Source organism: Aspergillus ambiguus, assembly GCF_047715705.1.
Source record: "Aspergillus ambiguus strain CBS 117.58 unplaced genomic scaffold BDV59scaffold_24, whole genome shotgun sequence".
In the NCBI taxonomy this organism is placed as follows: Eukaryota; Fungi; Ascomycota; class Eurotiomycetes; order Eurotiales; family Aspergillaceae; genus Aspergillus; species Aspergillus ambiguus.
In genome coordinates this window covers 296821-314841 of record NW_027395537.1, presented here as the reverse complement: position 1 = coordinate 314841, position 18021 = coordinate 296821, and the positions used below count along the sequence as shown (strand labels likewise).

General features: G+C 49.9%; 7 protein-coding genes across 7 annotated transcripts; 3 read left to right on the top strand and 4 right to left on the bottom strand.

Annotated features, from left to right (window-relative positions):
* Positions 1 to 701: 701 nt before the first annotated feature.
* BDV59DRAFT_66020 (putative voltage-gated K+ channel beta subunit (KCNAB)) lies at positions 702 to 2445 on the bottom strand. The gene is made up of 6 exons (XM_073696859.1): positions 2266 to 2445; positions 2191 to 2213; positions 2064 to 2130; positions 1929 to 2016; positions 1319 to 1873; positions 702 to 1266 (listed from the first exon to the last, which is right to left on the bottom strand). Exons 1-6 carry the CDS (start codon positions 2358 to 2360, stop codon positions 1042 to 1044), a joined length of 1053 nt encoding a protein of 350 aa, XP_073546332.1. The 5' UTR covers positions 2361 to 2445; the 3' UTR covers positions 702 to 1041.
* A 1327-nt stretch (positions 2446 to 3772) lies between these two features.
* On the top strand, positions 3773 to 4493 carry BDV59DRAFT_66016 (fungal specific transcription factor domain-containing protein). Its single transcript, XM_073696858.1, has one exon. The coding sequence runs from the start codon at positions 3835 to 3837 to the stop codon at positions 4324 to 4326; it is 492 nt and encodes a 163-aa protein (XP_073546331.1). The 5' UTR covers positions 3773 to 3834; the 3' UTR covers positions 4327 to 4493.
* Positions 4494 to 5490: 997 nt separating this feature from the next.
* Positions 5491 to 7608, bottom strand: BDV59DRAFT_208981 (putative MFS transporter; the record flags this gene model as incomplete). Its single annotated transcript, XM_073695305.1, has 7 exons — positions 5491 to 5927; positions 5985 to 6510; positions 6563 to 6658; positions 6712 to 6837; positions 6889 to 7173; positions 7227 to 7322; positions 7372 to 7608. 7 exons carry the CDS (start codon positions 7606 to 7608, stop codon positions 5689 to 5691), a joined length of 1605 nt encoding a protein of 534 aa, XP_073546330.1. The 3' UTR covers positions 5491 to 5688.
* A 1058-nt stretch (positions 7609 to 8666) lies between these two features.
* Positions 8667 to 9983, top strand: BDV59DRAFT_208980 (TauD/TfdA dioxygenase family protein; the record flags this gene model as incomplete). Its single annotated transcript, XM_073695304.1, has 5 exons — positions 8667 to 8889; positions 8952 to 9046; positions 9109 to 9550; positions 9617 to 9720; positions 9780 to 9983. 5 exons carry the CDS (start codon positions 8667 to 8669, stop codon positions 9981 to 9983), a joined length of 1068 nt encoding a protein of 355 aa, XP_073546329.1.
* Positions 9984 to 10022: 39 nt separating this feature from the next.
* On the bottom strand, positions 10023 to 11736 carry BDV59DRAFT_208978 (putative pyridine nucleotide-disulfide oxidoreductase AMID-like; the record flags this gene model as incomplete). Its single annotated transcript, XM_073695303.1, has 5 exons — positions 10023 to 10305; positions 10356 to 10663; positions 10720 to 11071; positions 11124 to 11465; positions 11529 to 11736. 5 exons carry the CDS (start codon positions 11734 to 11736, stop codon positions 10262 to 10264), a joined length of 1254 nt encoding a protein of 417 aa, XP_073546328.1. The 3' UTR covers positions 10023 to 10261.
* Positions 11737 to 13585: 1849 nt separating this feature from the next.
* Positions 13586 to 15382, top strand: BDV59DRAFT_65965 (GNAT family N-acetyltransferase). Its single transcript, XM_073696856.1, has 2 exons — positions 13586 to 14766; positions 14824 to 15382. Exons 1-2 carry the CDS (start codon positions 13795 to 13797, stop codon positions 15184 to 15186), a joined length of 1335 nt encoding a protein of 444 aa, XP_073546327.1. The 5' UTR covers positions 13586 to 13794; the 3' UTR covers positions 15187 to 15382.
* A 540-nt stretch (positions 15383 to 15922) lies between these two features.
* sidI (putative long-chain-fatty-acid-CoA ligase) lies at positions 15923 to 17954 on the bottom strand (the record flags this gene model as incomplete). Its single annotated transcript, XM_073694275.1, has 4 exons — positions 15923 to 16266; positions 16351 to 16680; positions 16758 to 17492; positions 17549 to 17954. The coding sequence occupies 4 exons, from the start codon at positions 17952 to 17954 to the stop codon at positions 15923 to 15925; spliced, it is 1815 nt and encodes a 604-aa protein (XP_073546326.1).
* Between the last annotated feature and the right edge of the window lie 67 nt (positions 17955 to 18021).

The window sequence follows — 18021 nt, the reverse complement described above, 5'->3', positions numbered from 1 at the left end:
CTGGGAAATATCGAGAACAAAATGAAAGTAATAGATGCCTTTTTTATTTGTCTAAGGCCTGTGGGTACCAATACAAACTCTTGTACAATATTTGAGCACAGCGCTAGGCCGGAAGTGCTTGTCGAACCCGATAACAAGCAGGCTGTGGGCTGACGATCTCAAGAGGAAGATTATGATCGCAGGTTAATTAGGCCAATGGAAAAGGGGATATTGTAGAGATACTGGCATCTTGATTGTTGTCTTATACATATTACGCCCAGATTATGACGTTAGTGCACAGCCGCTGCATACGTCACTGCCGCTTCAACAACCACTGCGGACTCTCACGAACATGGCACGAACCCACCAAGAAAATTGACCATCTGAGATGCCCCAGTCCGAGATTCCTCTTAAATCTCCATTTATGGGACTGCCGCCAGAACTTCATCTGCTTATTGCCTCTGTTCTCAGTTTCCCTGAGGTGCTCCAACTCAAGTTTACGTGCAACTACTTTTATGAACTAATTCCACCTCTGAACCATTCCCAGCTGATTGAAGCCGAAAATACCCACTACGCAATCGTAAAGAATATATACGCTTGTCGATATTGCTTGCGCTTGCGTCCTGCCTCCCGATTCGCCGATCGCATGCTGCGCCGCCGGCGTGGACGACAGGGCCGTGACGCATGGAAGCGATTCTGTGTGGAATGTGGAATGCAACCGCGACACGGTGAAGCGCGATATGGCCCCGGAGCACAGCTTGTGGTGCAAGGGATCTTTGTTGTGATTTGCATATCATGCAAGGAGGTGGGAATCGGTGGGTGTGATCGATACGGCAGAGGGACGCCTTACTGTGCAAAGTGTTGGGAGGAGAAAGAGCTGCAAAGGGAACATGATACAAAGGATGAAGAGGGCACGACAGCTGCCGAATGATTTAAATGGTATTTGTACTGAGCATTTTATTTTAGGCAGGCGATACATGATACCCTTGGGCGTTTGTGGTACTTAGCAATCCGACCGATTACTCAACAAAAGACTAGTATAAGGCCCCAATACATCCATAACTAGTCCTGCCTTGCGGGGTCAAGGGCAGGCTTGTTATCCAGGAATTCATCAATCTGGGCCATCACCTCAGGAGTCAGCTTGGGCAACAATTTCAAGCTCTGCACATTATCGACAATTTGCTCTGGCCTTGAAGCTCCAGTGATCACCGAAGAAACATTTTCGTTCTTCAGGCACCATGCCAGTGCTAACTGGGATAGTTTTACGTCCAGCTTATCAGCCAATTCCTAGGAGTAAACATATCAGTAAGATTCATCGTCGATTCAGGGGCGAACACACCTTGAGACCAACAATTTTCTTAATCGTTCCAGCCCACTGTTCGTTCTCCCAATCCTTCCTAACGCTATTTGCAAACTTATCATTACTTTCTGCAAAGCGGGAGCCCGCGGGAGGCTGTGTTGTAGCATCGTTATACTTGCCGCTCAGCAGGCCCATCTTGAGTGGAGAGAAAGTAGTCAGGCCAAGGCCAAATCGCGAGTATAGACGCTGGAACTGGCCTTCGACCTTTTGCCGATCTAACATGTTGTACAACGGTTGTTCGACAATCGGCGCGATAAGGCCCAATGACTTAGCGATACCACAAGCCTCGGCGATCTCATCTGCAGACCATTCGGAGGTACCCCAGTAAAAAGCCCAGCCTTGGTCAATCACAAAATTGAACGCACGCACCGTCTCCTCCATGGGCGTGAGGCGATCCGGACGATGGGCATATATGATGTCGACATAGTCGAGTTGCAGTCGCTTCAAGGAGGCGCGGGTTCCCTCGATAATGTGCTTCCGGGACAGACCATGGTTGTTGATCAGGATTTCGCCATTTGCAAGACCCCAGTTCAGCTGGTCACAATAACAGTCAGTTCACGCCGTTTGCTGACCGCGAATTGAAACTTGCCTTTGTGCTAATAACGAGATCGCTTCGTTGCCAACCGAGATCCTTGATGGCTTGCCCCATAACAATTTCGGACTGTCCTCCCGCGTAGCTGTAAATTTGTCAGAAGCGTTTTCTAAGCAGTTGCTCGCTTCCTACCTTTCCGCTGTGTCAAAGAAGTTGACTCCGCATTCGTACGCCTGCTTCATGCAGTCTCGGGTGACATCTGCGATGGGAGGTTGTTAACAGCCAGCCTGCTGGCTACTAGAGGAGCTTATTGGCATACTGTTATCAACGTGACCTCCAAATCTGAGGCGCAAGGTCAGTAGCTGTCATTACACGGCGATAATAAGTGACACACGTCAACCATCCCCCAAGACCAATGGCAGAGACATGAAGTCCTGAGTTCCCCAGCCGGCGGTAGAGCATATCCTTGTTCTTGTTCGGCCACGCCATGTTCGGATTTTCCGTCTAAGATATCGCTTGCCCCAATGTTCAGTGAGCAGATATAAAAAGAATGATTTTACCTTCGCAAAAGGAGGGGTCCTCAAGCAATTTATCCGCCTAGGATTCTGACCAGAAGCTGGTATTGCTCTGGGGATGTGGCAAGCCCCCCATTGGCTGGTTAAATCTAGATAGATTCATCGCCAATTTGCCGGCTCCAATCTCGCCAATCACTGTCTAGTGTGAGAACGCGGGGCGTTGGAGGCGTCGGAGGAATACTCGGAGGGTCTCAGTTAGCGGCAGCGAGTCTGCCAAGCTCTGAGGTGTGGTTTACCAGATGGCCGAGAATGGCACGATATATTGAAAGAGATGTTATTACACTCGATGTAAGTCCAGTAATTGTTTGTGCAGTGAGCTGACAATCGTAGTCCATCTTGACAACCAAGGGCCCCCCCCCAACCTGTTTACTCTCTAAGCCAATTTCACACTTACTCCGACGCTCCTCATGCGTTACCTCGTGGACTTGGAAGACAGATAAATATTATCAAGACGGCAAGTAGCACCTTACATTCATGGGAATACACTGTGCTGTGCATCGGCTCCTCCCCTTCTTCACGAAGACAATCGTCCCAATGCTCGATCGAGAGCTGTCTGTGGGGCGAGCAATGGCGTGCCTGGTGGAGAGAGTAGCGCAATGAATTATCTAAATATGGTCGCCTGTTAGACAGAGGACTTCTTCTGAATTTCATGTCAAAGGAGATTTTCTGCATAATTCTGGCCACTCCTAACACAGAACGGATCGAGATAGAGAGGCTCTCCCTCGTGTCGAGTCCTGGCCGGCCTAGTGCCAGCCCCGCATCTCCTCTCTAGCATGATGATACACGGACTTCTCCCTTCACCTATCCTGGACTCCCCGACGTTGTAGCTCCTTTCGAAGCAGCCCTAGGAGAAGCGGAGCCACCGAGCAAGCTCGATATTCATCGGTATCGACATATAGTAGGCTACAGATCCAGTATCTGGCTTATCACAGGATGCATCATTCCCACCCAGCTAATTGATGACCCGACAATATGCCTCCGAACAGAACACCAGCAACTAAACGAGCTTGTGATGGTTGCAAAATTCGAAAAATTCGATGCGGGGGAGGCCATCCGTGCCCCGCTTGCACCAATGCACGCATCAAATGCACTTATATACGGATTCAACAACCTCGAGGGCCACAGCGACTGAGAGAAACGACCAAGTATTTGATCGACCAAGCTCAGAAACAGCCTATCGCACACTCTGAACCTTGCCAGTCCGCGGAACAGGATGCGGCATTTGCTATCCCCGTGGTGACAGGCGTGGGACACGCATCAACAGAGGGGTAAGAGCCTCTCATAAGACGCTCATCGCATCAATGTGTGTGACCACTGACACGAATAGGACCGGACCCCGTATCCCGATAAATATCCTGGCCTCCCCCTTATACATCTATCATGTCCGGATGTACCCCGTCTGGCCCATAGTCGATGTTGAATATGTTGTCTCCTATCTACGACAGAACCCCGAAGGTGAACAGGCAACGGAGATATACGCCTTGGCGACCGCAATAGCGGCAGCGACAATTGCACAACTACGTCTTGGGAATAACTCCTGCTCTGATAAGTCCATCACTGCAGATACCTTCGCGCAGGAGAGCCTCCGGGCGCGAGAGTCGGCTGTGCACCGTTCGAAGGTAAACCTTAATAACGTGCGGACATCTTTCTTCCTACACGTCTATTATGAAAACCAGCGTTCAGGCGGCAGTGAATCTCTTTTGTATCTGCGAGAAGCGATATCCTTGGCCCAGATGATGCACTTGCATAGGGAGAGTTCGTATAGAAATCTCTTATCAGAGGAACAGCAAATTCGACGACGTGTGCTATGGCTGCTGTTTGTTACTGAGCGGTACGTATTCACGGGGTGCTTTTTTAATACTTTCTTACTGGGCAATTGACACATATTCAAAAGGGGCGTCTGCATTCTCCATAAATTTCCGGTCGTGTTAAAAACTAACATAAGCACCCCGGACCTGGATATCAACGACGAACCACAAGTTTTGCCCGCGTTTCTCAAGCTACTCAACCTCTTCCGGCTATTTGAGCAGTCAGAGTTGTTCAGTATTATAGAAGATGACGATGATCCCGGCATTGGAACTGTTCCTGAAAAAGTCACAAATCTGGACCGCAGGTTTTATGATCTCCTTCAAGACAACCAACAGGACGGATCCCCTCTGTTAGATCGCATATCAGATGTGCAGAAAGCAGATCTGTGTGTCACCAGGCACTGGATGCGCATGATTCTATGGCGATTTTCAACGAAGATTGTCAGCCGTCCTCACCAATCGTCATGGTGTGGGCCAACGTCGCTGTCCTTTCCTATCATGGTTGCAAAGGATTTGCTGGGCATCGTTTCCCAGTTGCCACGCACGGCAATCGAAGCTCATGGGCTTGGGATGGTAGGTGCTAAATTATCAATATTTTGGACTTCTGCTAAGAATATAAAGGAGCTTAAGCTGTACGAGATTGCTAATTCACTCGCCGATGCCGTAATGAACCTGGCCATGGTTCCGAGTGCGTCAGCTTGGGATGGAGAAACCCGTCCTAGTAACATTCTAGCTCGGCTTCATTCGATTCTATCAACCTTCCGAGGAGGCGGGAACAAAGAGATGGTTGAAATATTGTACAAGAAAATGACAGAAGCACAATCGCGAAGTGGCTCCATACTTTACACTCAGTTGAAGACACCACGGGCCGCGACTGAACAAACAGGTTGTAGTAAGCCAGGGCAGGATGGTGGTGAGCAGAGCCCTTTGTCCTTGCGGTATCTTCTGCCTGAAAACGGCCATGTCTCTACGGATGGGTGTCTCAGGACAGATGCATCGCATCTTGTTCCACAAGGCCATACGTGCAATGCCCTGTCGTCGACCAAAGATACAGTACCTTCCGAATTTCCTGAATTATTCTTTCCGTCAATGCATTTGGACTACTCCTCGGATTTTGATTCTATTTTCAACGCATGCCTACAATCCTCATGGGAAACGGGCGCTATAAGCGATATCTCGCCTGAATTTCCAGAGCGGTCGCCATCTCTCCCATCTAACCCAATAGATGTGTTGATCAATGATTTCATGTATCAGATTCCGGAAAATGAACAAACAGATTACCCATGGTCCACGGACAATCATTTTCTGAGTCAAAGTGCGCCGACGGATAGCTTTCTACATTGAACATATCTCAAGTACGCACACTCCTATACACATGGCCCTATTGTTGTATATTAATGTCCATACCCCTGATTTAAACATAAAGAGCCTGTCTCAGTACTTAAAGCGGAAATCCAGTCGTTTATTGCCATCCTTTTCTCGTTCCGTCTGATCTGCTTGGTATACCAGTCGTTCGTCGGAGGACATTTCTCGCCACTTTTTGTCTTTCTGCCGATTCATGTACCTGAGTGATTCACGTTGCACGACAAAGGTCACTAGCGAAAGCGCACATATAGCGACGAGAACCTTGTTCCCGGTGTAGTAATACGGGGAGTCGTAGTTTCGGTAGATCTCTATAAACCCGGATCAGTCGTGCTTCTCTTCATGTATGGCAGTGAATAAAATCTTACGCGAAGCGACAACGGCCCCAATCTGTACCACAACGTTATAAGTTGCGGCTGTTATAGCCCGCTTTTTCACATCAAATGTATTCTCCGATATCCAGGCTGACACGATGGGATGAAAATATGGATACCCCGAAATCAGAGTCCCAATGGCAAAACGTGGCCAGTTGTACCCGTAGTCAGGCAGGCCGAGTAGGGCAGCCAACAGCGGAAGGGACCAGAATTCACCAAAAATACAATGGAATGTCCGCTCGCCGAAGAACTCACTGCTCTTTGTGAGTCCCAGCATCAGAGCGATCTGGAGAACTGCGGAGGGGATTGATAACATATTCGAGTCGAATGTTGAAAACCCGAGTCGCTTCAGCGTCAAGGATAGATATGCCTGAACTGGATTCTGAGGGATGTAGGCAACCAGGCCGATGAAATAGAGTCCCCACATGGATTTGTCATTCCATGCATTCAGGACATCTTGGAGAGTTGCGCTTTCGTTAATATGGGTTAATCCTTTGGAGGGATCGTCCCGCAGGAGGCGCTGCGGGATTTTCTTAGCAGGCATCATAATTAGGAACTGCGTATGTTCTTACGTTTATCATTATTACTTCCTGTCGTTCTGTGTACCACTGTCGGGGGCACAGCACACTCCTTGTCTGTGTAGGTGAGCTGGGGAGATAGAAAAGACTCTGGGAATAATAATTAGAGAGGTTTTGTTACAGAGGCCAAGGGCACTGCTTACTATTAGGCCAATAACAAACGTAATAAGGCCGTCGATGAGGAATAACCAGAACCACCCAGGCTTTCCCATTACTCCCCGCATTTCAAGTATACCGGCGGCCAGCAAAGAAGATATAACTCGGGCGATCTAGTCCACGTTAGCGGTTGTATGTGTTGGGCATGCGTTCCAGCGCCTTACGTTAAGAGTAGACCAAAAGAACGCTAAGCGGACAGAAAGCTCGTTTGTTTTGTAGAAATATGTCGCAAATAAGATTGCGCCTGGAATAAACCCTCCCTCGAAAGCACCGATGAGCGCCCGAGTAACGTAAAAAGCTGCACGGGTGGTCATCCATGCCTGGGTCCAAGAAACTAGACTCCAAGCAAGCATCATCAAGGGGAGCACACGTCTAAACCCAAATCGCTTGATTAAGAGCTGTACTGGGAATTCCGTGGCGAGAAAGCAGACTAATTGGATGGTTGTTCCCTGGGTATTAATTTGTCAGTGACAGAGAATGAACAACCAAGGCGAGCTCTTACATTGTTGTAATCATTGGTTGTCATTCCTAGGTCGTCCAGGAAATTATCTGTTAGCGCATTGGACAGATTGCCTCGATCAAGTTGAAGCCCGAAGAACTGCTTCAATTAGCCACATTGGTTCACGAATGTCAACCAGGCGACATACCATCAAGCAGATACAGGTCAAAAGGAGCATGTCTGTCTTCCAGACGACTGCTCTCTCTTCCCTTGGAGTCCAAGTGGCGCTCGGATCAAACCGATGATATCCTTCGTAGCTCTCGTGTGGGGGTGTTACACCGGCAAGACATTGTTGTCCAACATTCTCTGCTCCCTTCGACGACTGGGTATCCTCCTCATCTTCGACTCTCGCAGGATTTTTCGACCCCCTTTCAATATCCGCCATGGGCTGTTTCCAGTTGATGAACAGACCAATGGTAAATGAAGTCAAGAATAGGGTGATAAAATGGCACACCGAAGAAAATGTCAGGATCTCTGAAGGACATATATATGTAAGTTGCTTTCTTGCTTGTGCATATCTAGTATGGTGACTGTTACCGTTTCTAACCAACCACAGGCTCTATATTGGTTGACGATGACCGCGGATCAATGATGGGACGGTTGGAGACCGAGGGCGGATTGCACAACGCGGAGCTATGAGCACATCATCACCTCGAAGGCGCGACTAAGCGGGATCCAGTCTCTTTCCGATATTATATTAGCCAATTATCCGGACGATTCAAGAAAGTCATTTTAGTTTCCATAGTATCAGAAGCAGGGTTTTAACATTGGCGACTATTTGGTAAACTACAATTGTTTCGTATGCCCTGCTGCCTTCTTGACTGGTACTGCTCCATGGACCAACAATCGATACGTAGAGAATTTTTGTCTCCTCAGAGCTTCCCCATGTTCTCCAGATTTTAGTGATGAATAGAAAAGTGCGCTACCTCGGTGACAGGACCACATACGGAAAAAGACCGCTACCAAGACATCGGGAATTTTGTTGATTCGTCGGCATGCGGTTTAGTCTCCTGTACTTGATACCTGATTAGCAGCCTCCGAGAATTTCGCCGACAGCCCCGCCGATGAAGTGGCCGTCGCCGCCCTGCTGGTCATGGTTGACAACGAAGGCCCCTCTCGAGCGGCCATGCGGGGATGGGATACGAGTCAGTCTTTACGGTGGTTCGATGATGCACAATACTACCGGGAAGTAATTAGGACGTTCGGTAATTGTCAAGAACACGCAATATCGGCCTTTGCTATGTTATAGTAGATATGGGAGACCAGACGTAGTGGAGAATATATCTCTGATGTGCGTTTTATGCTGTTTTATGATGTGGCTGATCCAAAGTATATAAAAGGTCGAGACCCTCATTCCAACGCGTCAACTAATGTGTTCTCAGCTGAACAGATTAAATCTCTACCGAACCATAGACCTATATTATTCAAACAAACTCAGCCACGATGCCGGCAGTCGTTCAGACCACTTCCAACTCCACTATCCGAGGAGGTAGCGAAGAAGCCCGTCCACGTATCTCACAGCCTCTCGATTACTCTGGAACCCTGGATTCTTACACCCACAGTGACCTGACTCCCGTTATTGGAAGGGAATATTATGGCCTTCAAATTCCCAACATTCTGAAGTCGGAGAACTGTGATCAGATTATCAAAGACATTGCTGTGACCAGTATGCTCATTGCCGAAGTTGACATCAATTTCTCAGACTGTGCATTCCCTGACTTTCTTAAGTATCTAGGCGCGGGGTCGTATTCTTACGAGACCAAGATGTGACGCCACAGGAGATGCGCGCATTTGGTGAAAAACTGACGGCTCTTGCAGGTTGTGTAAGTACAACCTGAAAGTGGTGCTTGTTCTGGAACTAATTGGGACCCCGGGTATATTACAGCCAGAATCATCAGGATTGCATGTTCACCCTTTGACAGAGGAGGGTAGTGAGCTAGGCGATCAGATTAGTGTCATTAGCAGCGAAAAACAAAAGAAAGGCGGCGGTCTCACTCACCAACTCAGCGATACCAGCCGATTTGCTTCTGTGGGCTGGCATACCGACATCAGTTTTGAACGGGTTCCATCCGACTACGCTATGCTCAAGATCCACACCCTACCAGAGACTGGAGGTGATACTCTATGGGCATCTGGATATGAGGTCTACGATCGACTATCGCCTCAGATGGCAGAGTTTCTTGAGGGCCTGACAGCAACTCACGATGCAAGCTTCTTCCATGACGAGGCACGGCGACTAGGAAACCCGCTGCGTAAGGGCATCCGAGGGTCTCCTCTAAATCATGGAGAAGATTTGAAGGCCGTTCATCCAGTTATTCGGACGAATCGTACGTGGCAGTGTCCCTCCTCGCTGTTTCCTGGCGGTTTTGATTGCATCCACTGATGAAAACTAGCCGTAACCGGATGGAAATCCGTATACGTAAACAAGGGCTTTACGAAGCGTATCAACGGTGTGACTAAGGATGAATCTGATATGTTACTGCAATATCTATTCAATGTAAGTCATCCGTAAGAGGGAAGCTCCCCGTTCGAAAACGGTTACTCACAAATTTCCAGCTCGTAACACAAAACCATGACGCACAAGTCCGCTTCAAGTGGAACAAAAATGACATGGCCATCTGGGATAACCGTTCTACTTGGCATTGCGCCACCTATGACTATGCAGAGGCGCGAGCGGGCGATCGAGTCTGCAGCTTGGGAGAAGCCCCTTATCTGGATGTCCAGTCTAAGTCCAGACGACAGGCTCTTTCAGAGGCGTAATCCGAATGGTCTTTTATTTTAGAGGCTTCCAGAATATGTATGCAATTTGCTAGTAATTTTTTTATGCTACTAGGCTGTACAGAGACATAATGTCGGTGCTAAACGTAAGACACCCGTCAAAAGTAAGTCCACAGTTCGGGAGTAAATTTAGAAGTAACGACTGCTTCTCGCTTCTGCTAGACTCAAACTGATCCGAAGGAGTTTCTCACGTATTTTTAAGCGCGACAATAAGGATTGGCAACCAGAAGTCCATGAATACTGTCTGCGTATGTGAGTCGCTACGGCTTATAAGGCTCCGAGAGTCGCATATAATTCCAGCATACTGCAACCAGTTAGACTCAAAACATAATATAAGACGGAATGAAGTCATACTAGAAAACCCCATATCATCACCAAACATGGTGTTCATCAGATCCTTGCCATGCTGCGTTCCTTCAGGGGAGCTATAAGACACAGCCTCAATTCCGACTGCAAGAGCAATCACCGCTGGGGTGTCTTGCAGATTAAGAAATTGAGGTTGTGAGTTGAAAGTCTCAGACAGCATGAGTTGATGGATATTGTGTCCCGCATAGTAGCCCATGTGTATGGCTCCTCCACAGCGTTTTATTGGCGCCCAAGAAGCAATGTCCCCGACTGCGAAATGGTGCTCTGAATGAGCGACTTTATCTGGAAACTGCAAGCTAATACATTGTCAGACCTAGGTTCAGCTATACACCGTGAGGATACTGGGACATACGAGGATCTTATCATAACATAGCCATTGTTGTCCAGCACATCTTGGGGCAGATACGAAGAGGTCGGAGCACTTTTGGACGTCGCATTGATAACATGACCAACATGTACATTCGACTTATCTGCAAGTGTAAGCGCCCAAACACGTCTTTCTTTCTTACTTTCGGCAATTTCCATAACTCGCTTGCTGAGTATGACATTAACACCGGCTTTTTGTAAAACATAGGCCACACGTTCTTTGAAATCGTCTGGCAATGGTTCTGCGGAGAGCAGCCGATCACGGGAATGCACAATGGTTACTTTTTGTGACGGGTTCAGGACCTTTAACTCGGCCGCTATCTCGACACCAACAGCTCCTATGCTTCATCATCAGTTATGAGCGTGTCCCTGGTGTCGGTGTTCACGTACCTCCGCCCACAATAGCCACTCCGTTGGGTGCGTCTCTAATTGCAGCTTCATGCGTTCTTGATTCGTTAAGAAAATCCAGCTTCTTCAGTGAGTTTGGAACTGCTGGGAACGCTCGGCGAAGGCCAGTGCTTGCTACCATAAAGTCATACTGAACTTGCCTGGATGCGTTGGATTCCAGGTCGCGTATCCCAGCTATTCTATCTTCGGTATTTATACTATCAACACTTCCCCGAATGAATTGGACGTTTGAAGACGTTAGTGCGGGGATATCCGCATATTTGATCCATGTTTTGGAAGCATACTCCTCACATGCCAGGGCTTTGGGGGAGCCAATCAGGTGATCTATGAATGTACACCACATAAGTACTGTCGTATCAATGCATTTAAATTGGAAAAGCGACTTACAGAACCCATCCCGCTCATCTACTATTGTAATGTCCAAAGGGATTGTGGTGCCTGGGGGCTTCGCGTCGTTATCATGGTTAAATCGAGCGACCCGGCCGTTACATAGGTCTAGCAGCGTCAAAGCTACACCCAGTCCGCCATACGAACCACCAGCAATCAGAACACGGAACGGCCGTGAAGCACACCGAATTCGCTCATCAGGGGACATGATTTGCTGTTTACTGGTAGCTGCTGGAGTGTGGTATAACCTGAATGGTCCAGTCGCACTCAAAGAACTGCTCAATTTTTGGTGTGTGGCGCTGAAATAGAAAGACTTTCTTAGGGGCTGAAATGTTTCCAGTGCTGGCGCTATAACCCAAGAAGCGGTGCGAGGAGAAAGGCGGAGAGAGCGCAGGGGGTTCCGAGACCAAGGAACGGGATTCATGGATGGGGCCTAGGAGTGCGTGTATAGGATATGAGTAGGACCTTTATTATATGCTAAACAACAAATATAGAGCTAAATTTATACATGAATGGCCGAATAACGGAAGTGTCTGTCCCGGCTGGGTCGCCTGCTGAGCAACATTGGGTCCGAACATACGGCGTAATGGTCCTCCTCATGGATCTAGAGACGGCTATAAAATGGGACCCGTGACTCATGAAGGATTCACGGTTGGTATGGCAGATCATGCGATGCCGGAAACCGGCCATATGCCATGGGTCCTTCCATTATTTAATATCATCCGGTAGCATCCAGCCCCACTGTTCGATCTTATCAGATGGGTGAAACACGAGGCCTGCGAATACAACCAATGACCGGTTCACCGCAGATGGACCAGAATAAAATCCTGGCCTTAGATGGTTGGGGTAACTCGGAAATCGCCTCGCAACAGTCGGAGGCAATGTCGCGGTTGGGAAATGAAATCCTCAACACAAAAGCAAAACCAGCATCAGCTCGGCCATAGACCGTGGGATGTGCCGGTGAGTCAAGGAGTACCTAAAGTTTATCTCCACGCCTGGCCACCACGTTTTGCTCTTTGCCTTTTTCTTTGGCCCGTTTGTGCTCATATTCTCATGGATTAGAGTTGTCCGATTTGGAATCATGACAATCTCGAACTTCTTCCATTATAGTCTGTCATGCGATAGTTCACGAAGAATGGAAAACACTCGTAGTGTGGGGTATACGGGGATTTTATGAAGCTTGCAGAGGGCGATCTTCGATGGGCCTGCAGTAGGCATTCTGTTCCCCTGCGTATGTTGGAGTAGCTTGTTGCACATCAATCTGCAGGGAGGATCGCCTTCCCCATGGAAAATCTACCTCAGGTTGTGCCTGGAAGCTTCTAGACGCCTTCTGCTCGGGATATGCCGTAGAAATCTATACTATGACATCTCTACTATGTACTCCGTAGAGAATACGTCAGGACACGACGCCGTAGACATTCATTTACCTAATAGTCACATGTTTTACCTCCCACGGTGGCACGGCCCTCGAGATTGATCCTTCGAGGTTATCGCCAAGAAACCCCACCAGTATCTCGTGGCGGGCGTTCGGAGAATATCAGCGTGCAGAAGCTGGTGGGATATGTACCTTAGCTGGCATCTACCGACCCGACGTGGAACTGAATCGCAACTGATCAACTGCCCCTTCATATTTCGAGTCCGTTATATTCCCCCTTGTCACCTGTTGTCTCACCTGCTGCTTTGCTTTTCTCTCGGACGAGGACCGGGCCAGGGTGGGATGCGCCATTTACACTTATGCAGCTAATTTAGCGTGATCCGAGACCCCCATTCGTCAGGCCGGAAAAAAAAAACCTGCCCAGGCAAAGAGCCCGTTGGCGATTATTTCCTTGTCTGGTATAGTGTGTCCTTACAAGTTCGTTGTCATGTTTTGGAATTACAGAGCCATCCATCCGCTTTCGGTACATACGGGTGTTACCATACATCAACTTCGGCAGGGTGTATTTGCGAATTTACGCTTGGAATATCTGGCGAAATCATGCAACTCCACTTGGGCCACTAGTCTGACTGATGGATTCATGGTCGTTTTTCTTATCAGACTCCCTACTTGTTAACGAGCCCCGAGGTTACCTACCCAGATTGGCCGGAGCTTCCGAGTTGCCAGGAAAGGTCCCAACTATGGGCGTGCAAGTCACCTCGGTTGGAGGCCAGGCAGGAGCCTCGTCTAGATTAAAATAGATGGCCTTTTCAAGGTCGATTACCCCAGACTTGTTTACTTTTTCTGCCCCAAGTCCTGTCCCTCCGATATCCCTCCCTTGAGTCTACGAAGATGCCCTCTAGCGAAGCAAAACTGCCTTTGGTTCGCCTGCCTGAACCTTACAAAACCACCTATGAGTTGCAGGTTGTCTCGTTTGAGCATGGTGTCAGACAATTTCAGCTGAGACGGTCGCCTCGAACGGATGAAGGCACACCGCCGCCGGAGCAGTTGCACCATGACAGCCTCAAGTTCACCGATCTGAAGTTTCCCAGCCCATCATCCGTCCCGCCAGAAGGTAATAACTCTGCATGGGCTCGTTCCCAGAGAGCTCCGGTCACTCAGTGGACATGGGATGGAAAGGAGGCCCCGACAGTCGGCCAGATTTGGGCCATCATCTACGCCTTGGTGACGGTGCAAAGTGACTTCGAGATCTTCCGCACGGTGTTGTCCGGAGCAGGCAAAGACCTGCTGGCACATGAATTGAAGGCTGTCGGCCTGGCAGTTGGACACCCAAGTCCCTCCGCTCCGCCCGGTCAACCAGTGCCTGAGTCGCCTGATCTCTCAGATCAATTGGTCATTCATCGTAGCACCTTCTGGCAGGGAGCTGGCTCTCCCTTTGGGGCTCGCGCCGCTTGGGTGGCAGATAACAGCATGTACCAAGGCTTCCGTCGTCCGTTGACGTCTTATCCTCTGCACCCGGTCCAGCATACCCTGACCACCAATTTCCCCGAAGTCCGCGTTCATGCCGTGCACCCCGTGCGCCCTCCCAAGCCCGCCCCCGGGTCGATGATCTATAGCCGGTACATCCCTCACCTGGACGAGTTCTTCTCCATCTGGGCGCTGGACTACACCAACGACGAGCACTTGCAACTCTTCCACAAGTGGCAGAATGACCCCCGTGTGGCGAAGGGGTGGAATGAAACTGGCACTCTCGAACAGCATCGCGAGTATCTGCGCAAGATCCACGAGGATCCCCACCAAATCACGGTGCTCGCCAAGTTCAACGAGACTTTCTTCTCTTACCATGAGATTTACTGGGCGAAGGTTAGCGCTGTTGCCGTGCATTCCTGGTTAGGAGTCGATGCTAACAGAACATTGCAGGAGGACCACATGGGCGCCCACTATGACGCCGACGACTGGGATCGTGGCCGTCACTCGCTAGTCGGCGACACCCGCTTCCGCGGACAGCACCGAGTGATGGTGTGGTGGTGCAGTATCATGCACTACATGTTCCTGGACGACCCGCGCACCAAGTTCATCGTCGGAGAACCCAAGTATACGAATCTTACTCCCCTGGCATACGACCACGCCACCGGATTCAACCTTGAGAAACTCGTCGATCTCCCGCACAAGCGCTCAGCCTTGGTCAAGTGTCGTCGTGAAAAATTCTTCCACATTGCGCCCTTCCGGTTTGACGGCTCAGACCTGCTGGAGCGAGATCCGTTCCGGGCTTTGAAGCTGTAAGGGCTCGCCTAGTGTTAATTTATGAAGCTGTATAATTCTGGTTTGTGTCATTGGAAGTTTTCTGCTTGGTCAGGGTGTAATTCCTATTTAGGGTAATGTATTTCTTAGTAGTGAATATAGCGCAAATTGTTGCTGTCAGCAGGACCAATGCCAGGAACGAGATCCCTTCGCTAGAGCAAGGGAGGTCCCGTAAAAGCGGGCCCTCATTATTCCCAAAATTGTCTGGGTGCCGGTAATAAATCTTTTGGTACAAATTATCTGATCCTGGAGTTGTACGCATATTGCGTACGGCCCGTACTGAACCACCTGACACGCCGTCGACAGCGATACCGAGGACAAGCTTCAACCTGCGTATTAAAACAAGCCCCAACATCCGAGACCGGATCAGAAATTTAATTAATGTGGGCCGTCGGAGGTTGATGGAGTCACCAGAAATTGCCCGTGGCTTGGCGAAGTCCCATCAGATTAGATGATTGTCTAATCTGATTGATAGTGGGATCTTTGAGAGCCATGGTACGCAGTACACTGGCCGTCATGTCTCAGTGTCTGTTCTTCAATAATTCTATCTTCAATGTGACGGAGACTGATGGATCTGAGGGCGTCATTGCGTGGTTTCTATCGAGCATGAAGCAGGCTCTGTATGGCAAAAGAATCGATTGAAAGCTGTCGAACGAAATCCACAAGGGTATACATCACAATCTATATACAACTCTATAGTCTACAACGCCGGCATTTGTCAATTAGCCTTGGAACGTTCTTCCAGAACCTTCGCGGCCATCTTCCGCAAATCCACCTTGCGCACCTTGCCGCTGCCCGTGATGGGAACTGTGGCATCCACGCCCTCCTGTCCAAACACAAACACGTACTGGGGAGCCTTGTGCCGGCCGAGGGTCTCGCGTGTCCAATTGCGCAGCTCATCGTCGGAGGGTCTCTTGTTTTCTTGGCCTGGAGCCAGTAAAATGAACGCGCCAACCACCTCGCCATACTTGTGGTCCGGAATGCCGATAACGGACGCTACTTCGATGGCCGGGTGGGCGGCCAGACGCTCCTCAATTTCCAGCGGGTAGATGTTTTCCCCACCTGTACGGCGTCCAGAAAGTCAGTCAGAATACGTTTTCGCCGCGATGGTACGGTGGCGAAAGGCTAGAATCGAAATTTACTCACCGCGGATGATGATATCCTTGAACCGGCCGGTGATGGTGCAGCGACCCTCCGCATCGAACAACGCCTCGTCCCCTGTCTTCAGCCACGTGGTCCCGTCCGCGTCGGAGACAAGCGTCTCGGCCGTCTTTTCCGGATTGTTCCAGTACCCCTTGGTCAGTTGGTAGCCGGCAATGCAGAGTTCTCCACGCTCCCCGACGGGCACGATGTGCCCATGCGCATCGACGATCTTCGCCTTTGCGTGCGGCATGATTTTGCCTACCGTCCGGAGACGGGTTTCAATGCTGTCTGTGGTGACCGCGTTGAAGCAAGTCGGGGAGGCTTCCGTGAGGCCTGCGTAGATGGGTTAGATATAGATCGGAGCTAATATTGTGCTTGCTTTGGCGATGATCGGGTCGATCGCAACGTACCATAGCTGCTAGTGTATTGAGTCATGTTCAGCTCTTCGAACAGTCGCTTCATGAGCGGTCGAGGGACGGGCGCTCCGGCGATAATCCCCGTGCGCAGGTTGGAGCTGTCGAAATTTGGCGGCTTGGGCATGCTCAATATGGCCTCAAACATGGTCGGCACGCCGTGCAGGGCGGTACATTTCTCGTCGGAAACGGCGTGGAGCACGGCCTGGGGGTCGAACGTCTCGCCGGGGAAGACGATCTTCGCCCCATGTGTGACAACGGCGAGCATGCCGAGCACGAGACCGAAGCAGTGGAACAACGGTGGCGGACAACACAGGATGTCGAAGGATGTGAGGTCCATGCGGTCACCGATGAATCGGGAGTTGTTAACTAGATTGCTTTTCGGGGGCCTTGTGAGTTTCTTTACATTGTAGGACATGATAGAGGGTTCATACTGGTGCGTCAACATGGCCGCCTTGGGGTTTCCCGTGGAGCCGCTCGTGAACTGCAAGTTGCATACGTCTTCGGGATGCAGCTCGGCTTCTCGGTCCATCAGCGCGTTTGTCGGCATGGACAGTCCCTTTTTGATGATCTGATCATATGTGCCGAAGGTGCTGTATTCCCCGCGCAGGATCACAATATCCTCTAGGGCTTTGGACCGTCCGTTTTGCTTTGGCTGGGGACCCAGCTTGGCGAGAACTTCCTCCAGCGAGTGTCGGCCAATGCGGGGTGTCAGGAAGAGTAGGCGACAGTCTGGAGACGACGGGAATTAGTATGGAAACTCGACGATGATGGTAGCAGACTAATACCGGTGTGGTCCAGCGCGTAGTATAGTTCCGATGGAGTATAGGTGTTGTTCAGCACCACCAAGACAGCTCCGACTCGTGCCGCTGCAAAGAACACAGAGATATACTGTTCGCAATTGCCCGCCATGATACCAATGCGATCTCCCTTCTTAATTCCCAGAGCCAGCAGACCCCGCGCGACTCGATTGGCCTCATCGTCCAAGTCGGCGTAGGTCCATCGGGTTCCTGTCCAAGGGAAGACCAAACACTCATAGTCGCCATACTGGAGACTCTGCAAGGACAGGAGCTCTCCCAGGGTGATCTCCAGCAGATCTGGTTGAGTTGGACCATAGACAATGGAGAGCTGCTGGGTCCGCCGGGGAGGCTGGACGTGAGATAAGGTCTGTTGCAGACGCCGCACAGTCGCCATCTTGAAATGTATAAAGGCTGCAGGTAAGAAGCAGCAGGGGAGGCTACGCGGCTTGCTGGGGAATACA